Source organism: Anneissia japonica, unplaced genomic scaffold (genome assembly GCF_011630105.1).
Source record: "Anneissia japonica isolate Jap-2015-1 unplaced genomic scaffold, ASM1163010v1 scaffold287833_len2544123_cov190, whole genome shotgun sequence".
Lineage (NCBI taxonomy): Eukaryota > Metazoa > Echinodermata > Crinoidea > Comatulida > Comatulidae > Anneissia > Anneissia japonica.
This window is the reverse complement of record NW_022757233.1, coordinates 1,489,676-1,508,307: the sequence shown is the minus strand read 5'-3', so window position 1 is coordinate 1,508,307 and position 18,632 is coordinate 1,489,676. Positions and strand designations below refer to the sequence as shown.

The window sequence follows — 18,632 nt, the reverse complement described above, 5'->3', positions numbered from 1 at the left end:
GGCACGAGCGCCAAGGATATGCCAATAAGTGAACTTAATCACTGTCCTACATGGCATATCCATTTAACAAAAGGGGACTTACACCTAATGGACCAGTACACCGGGGTAACCCACTACTCTTCTCGAAGGATGTACTGGGTTCTTTAAAATGCACACGAGCCAAATACGTACACTGGACCTACGGTTTAAAGTCATTGTCCGAGAATACTTGTTCCACCACCGGAACCATTGGCGAGTGAACTGTTCGAACCAGCGCCGATATTAGAGTTGAAGTTTACAAAACAAGCAAATTTTTTCAAGTTCTATAGCGCAAAACATTTCAATCCAATTACTTTATATGTACTTATAATTAGGCCAATGGTATTCATTTCAACCTCTGACCTACATTCACGATTAACGTAACGTGGCAAGAAAAAACAAAACATTTTAATCATACACACGGACACAGAAACAATTTGAGTATTGAGTCAGAATGCATACGGATGCATTTATTTATTGTCAATTTACAATACTAAAAAAAATCTCGTGTGTACAATAAACAAAGTTTGTACGATTCACGGCACAAAACTAAGGATATAAAACAACAGATCTAGAAAATGTACAAGGCATTAATTTCTTAGTCATCAAATATATACGATTTTCTAATATAGCGAAATTGTTAACGCTATCTCTTTACAAAGTATCACTATGTACTGCAGCATTTTAGTTATATATAATTTAGTTTACAAACCATAATCATTATAACGATAACCTGTACCATTATAAATCGTATTTACCACTAATTACCATACAATACAATATAATACAACTCTATTTGTTTCAACAGCCTCATGAATATTATTTTTCTTCTAGAAATTAATGCTTGCGCAAATCGGTGGTATACACGAAATCAAAATTTCCTGAGGCTTTAATGAAAACATGACACATTTTTAACGATTTTCTTCAGTGGAAAATTAAACCACCGAGTTAAATTTATGAATGTTTTAAAATCATACGGAACTCTCTATTACTAAACTGTCCCTCATATATTAGGTCACGAACGATATACGTTTTTTGAAAAATATCCCTTCAATAAACGGGTAAACATTAGTAATGTTTAAGTACACTTTAACCCAGATTTCTGATCAAGTTACTTGGTGACAAACTGGTGAAGTGGCGACATTGAAAATAATATGTCTTCTGCATAACGTTAGTGATGATTTGACGTCATGTAATATTTTGGGTCTACTACGCTATCCCTTTACACAAATTAACCAATCCTGAGTGGCTGTGACGTGCATAGCCTCATTTACATGTTAGACGCGCACTACAGGCAACCATAAGGCGCACACGTAAGTAAAAGACCCCTTTAATTTAATTGAAAATCCACCAAAAGCAAAAGCCTAACAAAGGTAAGTCTAGCACGACATAGACCAAAGTCAAGAAATGTTCTTAATCATGTTCAATAGGACTTCGTAGCTAAAGAGAGTCTCATTATCATATATTCAATTAACATAAGACAGGAATTTTTTTTTCATTTGAAGCTTATCGCTCACTTTCCGAAAAAATAAGACACTTGTTAATAATAATTTTTAATGTCTTAAAACATACAATACGATCTATCAGTAGCGCACAAAAATGGCTATAAATTAGAGCTGATATACAACAAAAAGGTCGGGCGCCCTCTATAGTAACTGAACATCTATACTTGTATTTCATTTAAATTCCTTTACATTTCAAATAATAAACATAGTATAATTATGTCATCAAAAATACATTTTAACGGTTCCATTGACATAAAGGGTAAACTATTTTACTCTCACCCATTTGAATGATGAAATACAACTATTTATAAACCCTTCAGTAAAGGTTAAATAAATTAACTTTCATAAACAATTGATTAAAAAGACTATCAGATATCATCTTAATTGGTTACACATGCTTCAACTAAAAAAATAACAGCAAAATTAAGATTTTGTAGTTTACTTTATTTATCAATTACACAAGCATGTACATTAATTAAGCTTCTGAGAATCATCTTTGGAGTGTTTTATTAAAACTAACAAACATATTCCCATGGTACCAAACGAACTTTAACCGCTTAGTGAGATACAACTTGAATCTATATTGGGTATAAAATTATACCTCTGTGATGTCCGAAGAGATGGTTTATTTTAGCACCTGTTTCACAGATGTATGCTGTAGCAGCAATCTATAATATTAGTTCATTCAAGACACCTTGTTGTCAGAATATTGAAACCAGAGAGGGTGTTCTGTTATAAGTATGGAGTTAGGTATTGACTACAAGGGTTACTGAATCACCACAATTATGTCCACCATACCCAGAGGAAATGAAGAGGTTCTCTTTACAAAAGTGGTGCTCTATCTTTATCTTGCATTTCTGCCTCCAGTTAAAAACTCCTACCTGTGATATTTAGCTATGTGATTGAGTAAGTAATTGTGGTCACAACAGTTGTCTACTCTGCTTGATGTTACTATAGCAACAATTCCATTCCTTGCATCATTACACAGGTAAATGTCTCTTGATGTCACCCAGATTTAATACAAAAAATTTACACCAAGTTTCACTTATAATTTGCTTTAAAGCAAATGTGCTCTCTAGTAATGTTATTTCCTCATTGGTTCAACTTCAAATTTAACATTATCAGAGTCACAAACATTACTAAACTAAAAAGAATAACTCCAAAGCCCTTTAAACATACATTTCCAATATTAATGAAAACCAGGATGGAATCTTTCAACATGATTATACTACACTATTCCAGATTTTGAAAATAGTTAGGCATAAATTTTCTTTGAAAAAAAATCAAAAATAAATTTAAGTCGATAATGTAATTCTTTCTGCATCACAATTGTGAAGGAAATAAAGGGCAATTATAATGCTAAGTCATGATACACAATTCCTTAATATAATAATAAAATCATCAGATTTCTTTTAGCTTTGTAGGATCCTATGAACTTTCTAACGGCTGACACTTGCGAAATGTGTGATAACAGCTTCCCACGGGATCTATTCTATGACTGGTCTGATTTAAATCGTATGTGTACTCTTCACTTTATTTACCATATGAAATGCTGGGTGGAAAACGTGTTGTAGTGAACGTCCTGTTTTTAAAAGCTCAGTGTTAAATCCATGTGACTGGTGTAGCTGCCAAAACTACGATTGCTAACAAGAGGGGAGGGAAACAAGGGAGCCGTGGAAATTCACGGAAGGTTCCACTTCCCAAGATAATCAAATCTGTTGCAAACAAGACTGGACAAAATTCAGTACAGGTGGGGAACCTGTCACAAGATACAGAAAAAAAAGTTATTCCATCCATGCTTGGATTAAAACAAAGTTGGTATCATTCTCGGGCACTTATTAACAAACTAGAAAGACTTGAAAGAATTTCATTTAGCTTCAAGAATTGTATAGATCAAAAGTTTTTGTAAAGCTAAAATGGAAACGTAGTGCTTACTCAGAACGAAGTAAGTACTCCGTTTCCATTTTAGCTTTACAAAAACGAAAATTTGTCATCGAAACTAGAAAGAGTTGCAACAATAACAAACTTCAATCTTGTTTCTACAAAAATGCAGAACATCCTTTAAATTAATTGGCATTAACATGACTTTTTTTTAACAATAAGTGTTTTGATTGGCTAAAAGTTGATCATGTGATTGACCAATTATTAAATCCATTACTTAGGTACTGTTGATTTTACAAATACAATTTTAATTATTTCAGAATATATTAATTAATGTTTAACATAATCTAAATAACACACTACAACAAACGTAATTAATGAGCAGGATTAATCTTTCAATAGCTTTGATTGGTTAAAAAACAATATGGTTCCATTTTCCCAAAATATAAGATAGTAAACTAAAATCAAATGTCTGAATGTAGTAAAGTAAAATGCAACACTTTTTCTTTTCTTTTAAACCTTATTACTTATGGTGTTATCATCATGTCCAGATCAGGATGCTATCATACAGTCCAGATCATGGCGTGTTTTATCCAGTCCAGATTATGGTGCTCTCTTCCGTTTCAGATTATGGTGTCTTATCCAGATCATGGTGTTATCATCCGGTCCAGATCATGCCGTGTCTCATCCCTCAATTAATCCATGTTACTGTGGGAAAAAAAGATAAAGTTATTGAATGTATTTGCATCTAAATCCTGAAGAAGGTGTGTTATTCAAAATTAACAATCTTGGACAACAATGTATATTTTTCTGTTGCCATGCCTGCTTGTGAATAAAGGCTTTTCAAGATGACTTCAAAATACTTCCTTTTTGGGAGGCTGCATCAGCATCCAGCTTTGTGTAGAGCGATATTCAAATCCTATACATTTTTAAAAGAACAGTAACTGAAAAAAATACTCTATTACTCAATTAAATTCTAATAATTTTATGAACGAGAAACACAACATAATTTTAAAAAGCAAAACTTTCTGTATACTTTATAACATTATGTCAGAACAACTTAAGTAATATATATACACAATTTACCGCAGTGGAACTAGCAGATTTGAAGTGAAAGGTTTCTGTAGTGAGCAGAATCAATTCAGATAACAAAAATAATTCTTCAGAAAGTTTAGTACAGCAAAAAGGAATATATAGCATGTAAGGTATTGCATATCAAGGGAACAAGATGGGCAAGAAGAAAAGCTGCCCACAACAGCACGAGTCACCTGATGAATTATATCTCAAATAGCATATTAAGCCCAAGAACATTTTGATACTTGAAAATCTTCTCTTTTATGTCAAGATAAACATGGACTACTCCATGTACTTGAAAATAAATGCCGGGTATGATTTGAATGTCAGGTCAGGGGTTAAACTCATCGCTTTTTAATGAATGGGGAGATATTACAAGTTTGTGAAGGGAGACGGTTTATTTTCTAGAATTAAAACTGACTGGAACATGAATAATAATTGGATGCTTTTATTTTACAAATAACCTTCACATATTTTACTTTGATATTTTACAAGTCAAAACTAACTTATTACTATTACTGCAGTAGTTATCATTATTAACATTTAATTACATCCAAATTATTATACTAAATATAATATATAATAATTAAAATAGTAATAATTAATAATCATTAAAATAATCATAAATAATAGCAACATACAGCTTACAACAGCTTAAAATGACCTAAAATAGGTTAGGCCTACTCTTAATTATAGAGGTCCCAAGTTCTCCGATAGTTGCAAATCCAACGTCTCCAACACTCCCTGAGCACCAAACATCTTCCAGACATTAGCCCATCTCCCATACATTAATTATTATTATTATTATTATTAACTTTGTTGCAAACACTGAAGATGTCCTAAGAAAGCTCCTTAAATAAGATCTCTTGGAAGTGCTTCTTCTCCCACCCCTTCCCTTGAAGAGGCCTGGACGCATGCGGCCTAGACCCCAATCGTCCAATGCCACAATAAGGTCATTTTACCAAAAATAACAATTTGCCATTCAAGGTCTAAAACACAATTTGGGACATACTAATCCATAAATTCTCTCTCAGTAAACAATACCAGAAATTTTTATTCCTTGACCATGACTGAGGCCACACTGTTTGGACTTCCTGTCGGACATTTTGGAAGCCCCCCCCCCACGTCGGCGAATTTTTGGACACCACATACCGATTGGTACTTTAGAAAAATAATGAATACATGATTAAGCACAAAATATTAAATTGGCATTCGATACAACAATTAACATTGAACCAGTACAAATATTAATTATTTCAATTAAATAATATTGATATTTGTTTTCATTCAAAACAGTTTAATCAATCAAGAGATTACAATTAGAATAAAATACGACTTATTTAATAATAATTTCAAAACTAAACAACTTTAAATTAAAAGGAAATGAATTAATGAAGGAATAAAATTAAATTTCACAGTTAACTGAGCATCGCTTGCATGAAAACATTTGATAAAAATTTCCACAGTAGCAAAGTAGCAAAACTTAAAACAAAACAAAAGATAAAATAAATACAAAATAAACAAATAAATAAAATAATAAAATCTATAAATAAAACAGAGAAAGACAGGCTTGATACTGAAGATTATAATTATTTTATCCATCATATTAATTTATTTACTGTGTTGCCCTCATGTTGTCTTTTTTTTCTATTTTTTTTTTTTTTTATTGAATTCACCAAATAAAATGTAAAAAGCCACTCTAGGTATAGGCTAGAAAAGGAGAAAAAAACCAGGAAAGAACCTATTTCTCTTTATTGACCTTTTACCAAAGATTTTGCTATTAGTCAACCCTGTATTAATGTCTTGTTTATGTAATGTAATGAACTTTGTGAAATAGATTTACTTGGAATATATTTGTTTATTTATTTATTTATTCAGCTTTAGGCACTAGCACCAAGGATATGCCAAACAGTGAACTAAATCACTTTTCAAAGTGGCAATCCCATCACAAGACAACAGGGGATGTATGGACCAGTACACCGGGGTAACCTCCTACTCATCTTGAAAGATGTACTGGGTTCTTTAAAGTGCACATGAGCCAATTGTGTACACTGGGCCTATGGTTTGGAGTCCTTATCCGAGAAGACTTGTTCCACCTCCAGAAACATAGGCGAGCGTGCCGTTTGAACCAGCGCCGATATTATGGCTGTAGGATGCGGTGTCCCTTCCTTAACCACTCGGCCATTCTTTTACATACATAATTTCGTAAAATACTAGAAGTATGAATTTAAATTAATTACAGAGATTCCTAGACAAAATAAGTAAGGATCCCGTTAGAATACTATTTTATCAGAATGAAAAAGTACTGTAAAGAGAAAATGAAAAAAGAAAGAAGAAAAATGTGTAGCATACCTAGAAAAAAGAGCATGATGTTAGAATTTGTCATTCGTCCCTTTTTTAAATGGCAAATTATGAAACATCTTTTCAAAAAATAAAATTTATTAATTGTTAGTTTTAAGTCCAGGATTTGAAATTATTTTTTGTTATGGATATTTACTATTTGCTATCCTACATACTAGAGGTAAACAGGCTAGTAAATAATTAATTTTTTAAAAAGTAAAATGATTATAGTATATAAAATAATGTATTCCAGCCATTTGTTTCTACCATTTCTTAGGCTTTTGACAAAAATCTTTCAGATTATCATTATATTTGTTTTCCATGGAAAAATCATTGTTTATTTTTTTTTTTTTGGAAATAGCAAATACAGGTTGCCCTCCAATTAATGTCCACTTTTGTGACCAGGGTTTTCATTGTCTTCAAATAAAAGACATTTGTTAATTTAGGACCACAGAAAAGTGGTCTTGAATTGGAGGCATCTTTAATTTGAGGAAGACCTGTTGCAAATTTTTTTATGAGGCTCCAAAATTAGATGACAGCGGGGATGCAAGGCTAGCAATTCATTTTATTTGGCCCAACACAGCCATTTTTATTCATAGATCAATAGTGAATAAAGATAATTACATAGTTATATTAGCCAATGAAAGTGAATCTAAAATCCATAATAATTATTGATTGGTTAATTAACAATTTACCAAAAATACTAAATAAATGTTGACATTTGCAAGTTCTACATTGTAGTATGAAAATTAACCAACATACTGGAGAAGGAAAAAGCGGGGTGCCATGAGAATCAAGACGAGAACGCGAGAGTGGAGCATTATAATATTTAGTTGGCCAAGGAACAAGAGCTTGCCGAGTTTCCTGTCTGGGGACCCTGTCTGGGGACCTGTCTGGGGACAACAACAAACATACACACTTCCCAATGGAATGCTCCTCCCTCACAAACATAGGCATGTTACATCCCTAGGGAGAGAGATTTGAGAAAAAGACATTCCATTAACATCTGCTAATAGTTATGGCGATCGTAAATCTCTGAACATAATGATATAACTATCATTTCTACTTTGCTATACTTCCCATACTGGAAGTACTAAGAGTATGGGATGGTGGTGATTATGATTTTATAGACTGTACAAAAAAAAAACAAAAAAAAACAAAAAAACAGAATAATGGATCTTTCCGGAGTGTCAATCAAACTTAACTGGCCAATCAAAATAGAGCCAAGAATATGTGAGTGTATTTTATGTGCCTTGTGTATGCCCCCAACCTCCAAGCTGCAATACTACCCCTTTCCCCAGAATTTTGCTTTGCCTCAGCCATTTTTGCTCACTACAGACCATCATTAGCCAGTGCAGATGCTGATTGAACTCTTGTGATTTATAAAACTGAACACTTCTTAATTTAATGGACCTTTCCCCTAAGCCACGCCCCTTGGATATTGTTGCTAAGGTCCCACAAAGTGACAGAGCTAAAATATATGCAAACAACACTCGTCTAGAAAATTTTTAATCAGTGTAACCTGGGCCTGCAGTAAAATGAACTAAATTTTCTTGGGAAAAATTAAACAAATGTAAGAAAAATCCAGATAAGGCAATCTGCCTCATGCTGGCAACAGCCATGGCTTGGATCACTATTTTATACCTCCATGATCATACTACATATTGTAGAGTATCCTTCCTAAGTGATGGGCCTAGCCTGGCCTGTCAAGCTCATATTTTCATTCTAAATGTAAATAAAAAGTCAATCAAATTTGTTCTGATGAATCTATGACCTATTCATAAATAATGTGTGTATTTTCCCTGCAAACTTCAATACATTTTTATAAACGACATAGACATCCGAAACGGTTCAATCAATCAATTAATCAATCAAATCTATTAATAAACTAGCACTCACAAATTTTGAAAGGGGCCAATATCCATGGTGTTGTTTTCTATAGCATGCGATTTTTAAAATTGTTTTATACCCAAGAGGCAGGATATCTGGGACATCATTGGACCCGACTAATTTGGTCTATTTCTGATGGCAATTGATATTATTTGAGATGTTTAAAATCTGCAAATATACATTTAGCCATTTATTCAATTAGGTCACCTAATTAACCCCCAAACCACATAAGTTATACGATCCAACCTCCCCAGACAACAGTGACAACTCTCAATAGACTTCACACAGGAATAAGGAAGCCAGATCCCTGATGGTTAGGACTGCAAGATGCAAATGTGTTGAGCCACCACAAACTACAGAGCAAGCCAGGACCTATTGCCATCCTCTATTATGCACAAGATTCAGTTCCAATCCCATAATTCCCACACAGTGGGGCTGAGTTAGGAAATTTTATGTCCAATGCACCTCTAGATGGCTGGAAAGGCACTCTAAGTAACAAATTTTCTTTTCCTCATTTAAAAAAAATGTAGGTCATCCCCTTAAATCTGCATCTGAGGCCCTACTATTGTTGCTGTCTAATGGTGGCTCTACTGTAAGTTACACTAAAGGGAAAAAATGTCTACAGGGGGTTTGACAATTTCAAGCAGGGATCCAGGAGGCTTAAAAACATTCCCTTTCTTTTTTTAGTCAATCAGTCAGTAAAGTCATAGGTGATTAGGAGGCTTAGCCGACTGCCGGGGGTTAAGCGTAATGCTGTGATGACACCGTTGTCTGTAATGTGTCTCCATGTATGTTGGGCGTTTTTATATGACTAGATATACAATGTTATGTGTGGGGGTAGACGTATTTGTAAATTAATAAAAAAGAAGAACAGGTTCAACAGTCAACTTAAAATAAAAAAATCTGATGAGATACTTCAATTTGGCATTATACTCGTATTCATACAAAAAAAAAACAAATTAGCTTTATAGTTAGTTATTTCAAAGGTAGTTATTGGCTTGGTGAATTACTAATTAATTAATTAGTAAATAAATCAGATGATTATGTCAAATATTATAGTACTTGAATCCTATGCAAAGTTTGTATTATTGTATGAGTTTCGCTTGTACAATCCACTTTAGCAATATAGCAGGAGAGCTGTACCAGGCCACGACTGGAGGAAATGCCTAATCTCATTTAGACTTTCTTAAGTAAACAGTTGAGAAAACGACACGCGTACCGACAAGTAACCACCGTCTAAATGATCAAGGATTATTTCCCGATGGGCAGGATTGATGTCACAGGAACCACGCTTCAGATCGGGCTTCTCCTGAGTACATGTACGCAGGCAGGGGTACGGAGATTACTCTTCGCTGATGACAGATTCTATAGGTAATGGCATTATCGTGCACTACTTTTAACTTCAGTGAAGACATTCTACAGGATTTTAAGATTACTGAATGTACCTCTTATTAAGATGATTGGTTAATTTCCAGATGTTTTTATCCCCTTTACTTGTGATCTACATAATATTATTGGCAGGGTCATATGATGTCGCTTATTCAATGTAAATCTGCACCTTCTATTGGTCAATTCAAATTAAGGATCACACCTTCACTTGGAATAAGAAGCTGCTATTGGTCAATTGATATTAAGAACAGCATCTACACATTGAATCTGGATTTTCTATTAGCCAATTTATAATTAAGGATCACCCTGTACTATATTTCATCACTATTTACTATTATTTTAAACATATGAAAATGAAATAATATGATAGATTTGGCAAATGTCTATCTGCCGTTTTCCTATGTTCATTACAACTCAAGTCAAACGGATAATTCTTTATTAAAGTTGCAACATAATTAATTTTATATTTGATAAAAAATCTCTAGTTATGATTTTATCAAATATTAAGTTATATTTAAATTTGCTTTCTCTTACAATTACCATTTCTAGGTTTAGACTGTTATCATATAATTCAAGTAATTACATATAAATTTGTTTTAATGACAGGCACACACAGTGAACATTCTGCCTTGCAAGACAAAAAACATGATAGATTTTTTGTAGTCTCACTGAAAGTTTATTTATGTTTTGTGTCCTAATTCCTCCATTACTTAGGCAAGGCAGCAGAGGTAGAGATGGACACGCCAAATCCTCTGAAGCCTGCTGCTACATTTTCATTGCAGAGCAAAGAGGATTTTTGAGTTTCACCATATAATAAGGGGCTGAGCTACTTTAAAAGGTTTGGTTAGTGGGATCTCTAAGCTCAGCTAATAAACTATTTTAATTTTCCTTTGCTCAGCTAATAAGGATACTGTAGCTCAAAAAACATCCTGATTTGGTAAGGATTTGGCCTTTATGGCTTAATATGGCAACCACAACAGAAATATTCCATAATATAGTCTCACACTGAGAGATAAAAAATCAGGCCTGTTAACAGCTTCATGGGGAGGGGGGGGGTGTTTCCTGAAGACCAAATTTAAATCAGAAGCGTTTCTTTAATAAACAAAGTTATGATAAAATTCTACTACAGTAGCAAACTGATCAAAAAGGGGGGGAGGGGGGTTTGACCGAATCAACAAAAATCCCCCCACCCCCTGGTTACAGGCCTGAAAATCATATTCCCCTGCATAAGAGAGTGAACATCTGAGCAACCATCCACGAATGACAGTATGCTTAGCAATTTAGGCTCATGTGTCATTGGCTTGCCCACATTTCTCTATTTATGTTGTCTATTAAAAAATAGTACAAAATACTCCCAAAGAGATCAACAGTAAGATATGATGGTTAAAACTAGGTTGCCAAAGCAAAGATGTCAAACATCTTGGATGTTGCAACCCCATGGGCAATACAATGCATGTCATACTTCAACAAAACTTATGAGCAACCAAGCTTCTCAACTACAGTGGTATTTTTCTCAGGACCCACCTCTACCCTTTGAAAATCTACTCCAACATCATCTGTGTAAAGATGCATATTTTCCTTATGAGAAGATGGTAATAATTCAAATGTACAAAAAAAAGGGTTTGTTTTTAGGATTCCAATCATGAAATAAAATTCTATGATCTTCCCCTGGATTTTCAATTACCACAAAATATTTCATGGTTTTCACTTTGTTTAAAGGCCTATAATTTATCAGCACTGACAAAATATAGGAAAAATTATATCAGGTATCAACTAAAGCCCTATCTAGACTATCAACTTTTCTTTGATAAAAAAATGCTGCATGCCCATATATAGTCATGATGTGCCTATATATGGTCATGATGTGCCTATATATGGTCATGAAGTGATGTCATTATCATCATATTTACACATGGATGGGCTTAAAAAGAGTGGGATGCTTAAAATAATTCAGTTTTTGCTAATTCACATGCTTTTTACTACAAAAAACATCTCACTCCAATTTTTAAAGTGAAAAAATATAATTTAGCTAATATTTTTCCTTTAGCTCAGCATTGATGGTACATTAGGATGCTTCTAAATGTTTGTCTGCCTTGGACTTTAATATTTGCTTCTTAAATCCCCTCTTTTATTTTCATTGAAACCTCACAGGACACAAACCTGCGTGTTTTGAGGGTCATCCTTTGCTCTTCTTTCCTCCCTTGTCCTTGTTTTCTTCTTGGTTCCTTTTTAATTTACTCTCCACTTGTCCTTGTAAACCTCATTCCCTTTTCCTTTTTTTTTCTTGTCTGTTTCCCTCAAATATTTAATTTTTCTTTAAACGTTTCCTTTCCCATTTTTTCTTTACATTGGCAATTTTTTTTGTTTTCTCTTGTTTGTGCCATTAACTTTTCAATTGTTCTAAATATCTGTTGATGTATAGTAAAAAATTAAATGGTGATGCTGATTTTCTTTCTTTTAATTAGTTCCTTTTTTGTTGTATTTGTTACTGTAATTCAGCATAAGATAAAAACAAATAAACATCTTTTATCAAAAAAATATATATATATAATTTACCAGGCCTGGGAGACTTATTTTGGCTTAATCATCCCTTGGTATTTTCTTTTTTATTTTCTTGGTATTTTTCAAAATAATTAAATATGCAAAGAGAAAATTCAGTTGGTCATGGAATAACAGGTATATAAAATACTGTATATAATTAATAAAATTATAGTTAAAAACAATTAAAAATTTAGAAATAATTATTGAGGTCAATTATTTAACAAAAATGTTTATATCTTTTTGAACAATGAAATTTTTAAATTTTTATAAACAAAAATACTGAAGGTCTATAAACTGTAAAGATAACCACATATACAAATGACACTTTATTTTATACATATACTGTACTGTAATTACACACACAAATTTTCCACATGCAAAAAAATTTCCATTCTTCTCCCATCTCATAACTATAGTACAGAGAGACACAGACGCACGCAGTATACAGGTACTCGCAGGGGCTTAGATGTGAAAGCTTTACTCCTTGAGTAATTTAGAGATCAAGATTTCATTAATATTCATTAACAAAATGATTTGTTATTGGTACAACATGGAACAGTGTTTGGCAACCAATGATGGGAGTGTGAAGGAAAAGTAGAACTAATTAGAAGAGATTTATAAAATAAATATTTAAATAAGATTTATGTTCGATTTACAGCACGAAAGATTAATACCTTTCTAAAAATGTTTGATGTCCATTATTATTTCCCAATGTATGTCATGTTCTAAAGAAACGAAAAATTATTATGGGTTGGAAGTGAAACTTGGCAAGTAAATACAAATAGGAACATGTTATTTGTGAACGCCCTATGACAGTAATGGTAGAGTCCAGTAAGTATGACTACAGAGGAAAGGTGGGAATGTGTGATACAGCTATCTAACGTATGCGAGGAAGCAACCAAATCGGAGGAAATTGCGCTCACGTGGTAGAGTTGATAGCCACGCAGGAAAACATAAGATCAGCCCAAGACACCAAAGCAAAAATAATCTCTTCGACAAACAGAGGAGAATTCATTAGCTCTGGCATAAAACAACACCGGAAGTGCAATTTATAAATTTATAATGCGTCGCAAATAATTACAAATGAATAAATATACTGACAGATTTGAGTGAAGAAATCAAATGAAATATTTGAAATGCTTAAATTGTGATGATATATTAGCTTTCAATTGACAATTATATTAAGAAAACATTTACTTCACCAATTAACCTATGGATTACTAATTACGCCCTTGTCTACACATTATATACAAAGGTGGGTGGGAGGAAACCAAAAGACAAGAAATTTTAACTTTTGATAAGACAAGAAATGTGTAGTACATTTGAAAATTGTGATACTATTTAGGCAAAAGGCTAAATATACAAATTATGCTAATTTTCCTGATAAAAAATACAAATGATGTCCCAAAACTGCATGCTCCGGAAAATATATGTAAACCCTGACCCATAGACACTTATGAAAAATCCCAGAGAGGGAGACAGAATCAGGTAGAACGAATCAGGTAGAACATTCAGTAGTGTGTTGAAGCTATCAGTAGACTCATTGCACAATATGCATTAAAGATTCCAGACTTGTGAATTGAATCATTCTGAATTTGTAAATAAAGCAGATGGTTTGAAATCTTTTAGAATAATCACATTTCATTAAACATATTAGGCTGTGGTAGGCTGGGTATTGCTTTCTGTAACAGCTGTATGTTGTAGTATAGGAAGGATTTTTACAGCCTAAATCTGAAGCTCGAATCGAGCTGCGAACAAATAGTTTCATTGATTATTTCCTCTGAAGTATACATACTCACTAGTTTCTCAGATTGTTAGCAAAGCCTTCAGCTCATCGTATGCAATGCATCGATGAAAGAAACAATCGTATTAGTTTCATGCTCAATTCCCTTGGCAAAGTATAGGCCTATTCATACAAGAATTCTAAAGTGAATTAATGTTCTTGTATTGTCAAAGCTTAGATGCACTCAGAAGTAAGCTAAATATAATGTTATATGTAGAGACATCTCTATAGGCAGTTTCATAGTCAAATAAAATATTAAGTATTCGGCTATTAAAAAAATAATACGCATAACTAATTAAAATATAACAACACCATTGTAAACTGACCCCAGAATAAATAAATAAAATCATTTTCATATCAAAGATAATAAAAATTCATGCTTTTTATATGCCCTACTAATTAATAGTGAAGCAATATTAATTAAATAAAAGTAACTGATTAATTATAAGTTGAGCAAAAAATTAATCACAAAATTTTCAAATCCAATCAGATTTGAAATCAATTTAATAAAATGAAAAAAATATTTATGATCAGTACTAATTGTACATTATTAAGATTTTAACTTATTTTAATGGCAGACTAGGGACATCAGTACAGTTGATGTAGGTATAAAATTACTAGCAGATCGTCCAATCAGGTACCATCATTTCAGGTCTTAACACGTTTCAAATTCATCCCTAGATACTCATTTTACCTACTTACTAAGCTCCATTGGTATGCCTATTAAGTTGACTTTTAACCCTGACCCAAATATATTCACCTTTCCGAGATCTCCTCGAATGAAATTACTGAATGAAAACACGGCCCATCTCCAAAGCAACTAAATAATAATATCTTATTAACACTTTGATAAAATGCTATATCAGTTTGGCTTATTAGGTTCTTGAATTCCAGGAAAAACACCTATTAAAACCTATTTTTGTTAATAAATTATTTATATGACTGCTTTTGGTATTAAAAATAGGATAAAACCAGAAATTGCAAATTGCAAGTGAAGTGCTGAGAAGTACAACTGCATATAAATGTTCTTCGAACAAAATTATTTAAGTGAAAATAATGAATAATAAAAATATAACAAATAATATGAGACACAACCCATTGTCTACAGTATATTAGAACACTTCTCATTGGGTAACAAAGTCGTAATTTTTCATTTTTGTCAAAAAGTGTCTATAGTGGTGAATTATGGTTTAGGTTTTTTTTAATAAAGTTTCAAAAATTTCTATGTATGTGGAAAATGTAGTTGATGACCAAAGGTTACAATTTTTATTTTGAAGACTGCATGGTCTAGGAAGTGTACTTTTTTTTATGGGGAAAGTTTCCAAGGGCGGGTTTTCTAGTGGCGAGTTGACTGCCAAAGTGCGAGCCAGCGTGTTATTTGATCACAAGTGCGAGACATCGCAAGTGTGAGCCAGAAGCCATGACGTCAAGACAATAGATATGAGACTTTACTCGAGTTGTGTGAGGTATCGGCTGAGATTTGTGGAGTACACAATAAAGGCTCCCTACTGTCTCTTATACACATCTAGATGTGTATAAGAGACAGTCTTAGGCCCTTGTTTTTTGACAAACAATGACCTTTCAGAGGTCGAATTGCTGTCAAGAATATGAATTGGCTGCTTCGCAGCAATAAACTTGTACTCGTAAATAAATTTCACAGTTGATTTTTAATTTTACAATCGTCAATGCTAATGCTAATTTATACTTGTAAATAGATTTGGTTTTTTTTTTTGGTACTATTTATCATATTTAAAATATTATTGATATGTAATATTTTTTATTAAATATATAAAATTCAGAAAAGTAGGCTTAACTCATTTTTACTCCATTTTAACTCTGTGTGTTTAGTTAAAATAGTAATCAAGAATAGTGTAAAATCAAATAATTTATTTACTTTCTATACAAAATGTTCTACTATTTAATAATACATTTACATATCATGGACATACAAGAAATAATATTCTTATGAATGTTCTTGCTTTAAATGTCACTTGTTGGCTCAATCCCATACCGGTGAGATAAATAAAAAATAATTTTAAAAAGTAATCCAGATTTTGGCACAACCCTTAATTCTGCAATTTGGCATTCCCAGAACCATACTTAGTGTTATTCATTGAGTTATTGCTGCCAATTCTGGTTGTCTAAGTCAGGCTTACATTGTGGTACTTAAGTTTGTTCATGGAAGAGGAAGAGGTAGCAGTAATGATGAAAAAACAATCATGTTTTCATTTTAAAAAGCAAGATTTTTTGTTGGCATATCAGGGAACAGTCAAAAAGTGTGACAGTGGTGACGCAATCAGGACAAACCCGCCGCACTGGAATCTGTTAAACCTAAATAATCTGCAAAACTTGGTTGTTATGCCAGCGCTTCTTACACTAAGATTGAAATCAGATTGTTGACACAGAACCAGGACTTAGTATTCAATAGAGTTGAATTATAACAGTTCATGTGTTGGACTTGAACCAAAGTGTTTGTGGTTATAGTTCAATGCACTTGCAAAATGTGATAAGATACTTTTTGGCAGGCTGCCCTGAATTGTAAAAATAGAGACCCAAAATGAATAATTATTGAATCGCTCTCTTACAGGTTATCTTCCTGCACTATAATAAAACATTTTGAAAAATTTATTAAACTGTATTTCAATGTTTGAAAAAAGATACGTAATTATTATCAATTAACTCCAAGTTCAGGCTTTCTAAATATGGAACAATAAATGCTCCTCAGGATGGTGACATCAGATTCCAAAAGATAGAACAATAAAGGCTCCCTATGTTAAAATAAGATTCCCTAAGATGGCGCAATAAAGGCTCCCTATGTTAGAATAAGACTCCCTATGGCACAATAAAGGCTCCCTATGTTAGAATAAGACTAAGATGGTGCAATAAAGGCTCCCTATGTTAGAATAAGACTCCCTAAGATGGCACAATAAAGGCTCCCTATGTTAGAGTAAAACTCCCTAAGATGGCAGAATAAAGGCTCCCTGTTAGAATAAAACTCCCTAAGATGGCGCAATAAAGGCTCCCTATGTTAGAATAAGACTCTAATACCCATTTCACACTGATGCTATTTTGCAAATATTAACAACTTGTAAAAAGTTGTAACCAGGTTTGGATGAGTGTGAAAGCGAAATCCTTGTAAACTTTCCGAGATTTCACAGGGGTCCCCTGAGTTATCTCAGAACAAAAACAGACCATCGCGAGGCCTGTTTTTTTCCCGAAATCTTCCGAGTTGTTGTTGCGCATGCGTCATGTCCATATTTTGACCTTTTTGCGGGCTGTGTTTTTTTTTTTGTTTAGTTCGAACGAATGGCGGCAGCGATGGAAAACGTATCAACATTACTACCATTTGTTAATAGGCCTAGACCTAAAATCAAAAGAAATCTTGCTAAATATCACATGTCTGATGTTGAAACAATCACGAGGCTTCGTAAAATACGACGACAGCGAATCATTATGATGCTTGTCGCACTGCTGATTGCAACTAACAACAATGGTGAGCTTCCGGCCAGCGGCCCGACTGCGCCTAGCTAGCCTAGGCCTATCTTTCTCGCCAGCTCGACTACAGCAAGCGAGCTAGGATTTGAATTCGTTTTACTCTCCGAAGGCTACAACTAGCCTAGGCCTACTAGTAATACCCTAGGCCTCTAGGCCTAGTCATAATATTCTTCCGAGTTTTCCCGAGATTTCTCATGGTTTGAAAGTGCATGTGTGAAACGAACCAAAAATCTCGGAATATCAAACTTGTTAATAGTTGTTAAAAGTTGTAAAATTTTTTTCTGCTAGTATGAAATGGGTATAAGATGGCACAATAAAGGCTCATTAAGGTTGCAAAATTAAAGGCTCCAAAGATGAAGAACATTATCAAGTACAGTAGTAATAAAGAGCAAAATTAAACTATAGATGGGTAGATGGATTTAAAAAAAAATTTCTATATCTTAAAAATAACAGAAATTAAGTAAATAATTAACATCTGTTGACACGGATGTGAATATTAGAACTGGAAAGTACATGGAAGGAATGTTGTTTTCTTCATACGGATTGTTGGATTCAGAAGGGTTCACGACGGTATGCAATGAATTACTATAAATTATTTATAAACATCAACATAGATCAAAATCCTCATTGTTAAAGGGACAAGATAATGCAAGACAATGAATACATCGATCCAAGATAATGTGCATTTTTAATAGCTGAATTTTCTTTTAAGTTTC

General features: G+C 33.2%; 1 protein-coding gene across 1 annotated transcript in view; it reads right to left on the bottom strand.

The window, feature by feature from the left end:
• Nucleotides 1-454: 454 nt before the first annotated feature.
• LOC117124612 (max-like protein X) overlaps nt 455-18,632 on the bottom strand; it is a 54,240-nt gene continuing 36,062 nt past the window's right edge. The window contains exon 5 of the mRNA XM_033270908.1: nt 455-4,112. Within this exon, the coding sequence (XP_033126799.1) occupies nt 4,100-4,112 (13 nt within the window). The 3' untranslated portion in view covers nt 455-4,099. The remainder of the gene's footprint in view (nt 4,113-18,632) is intronic.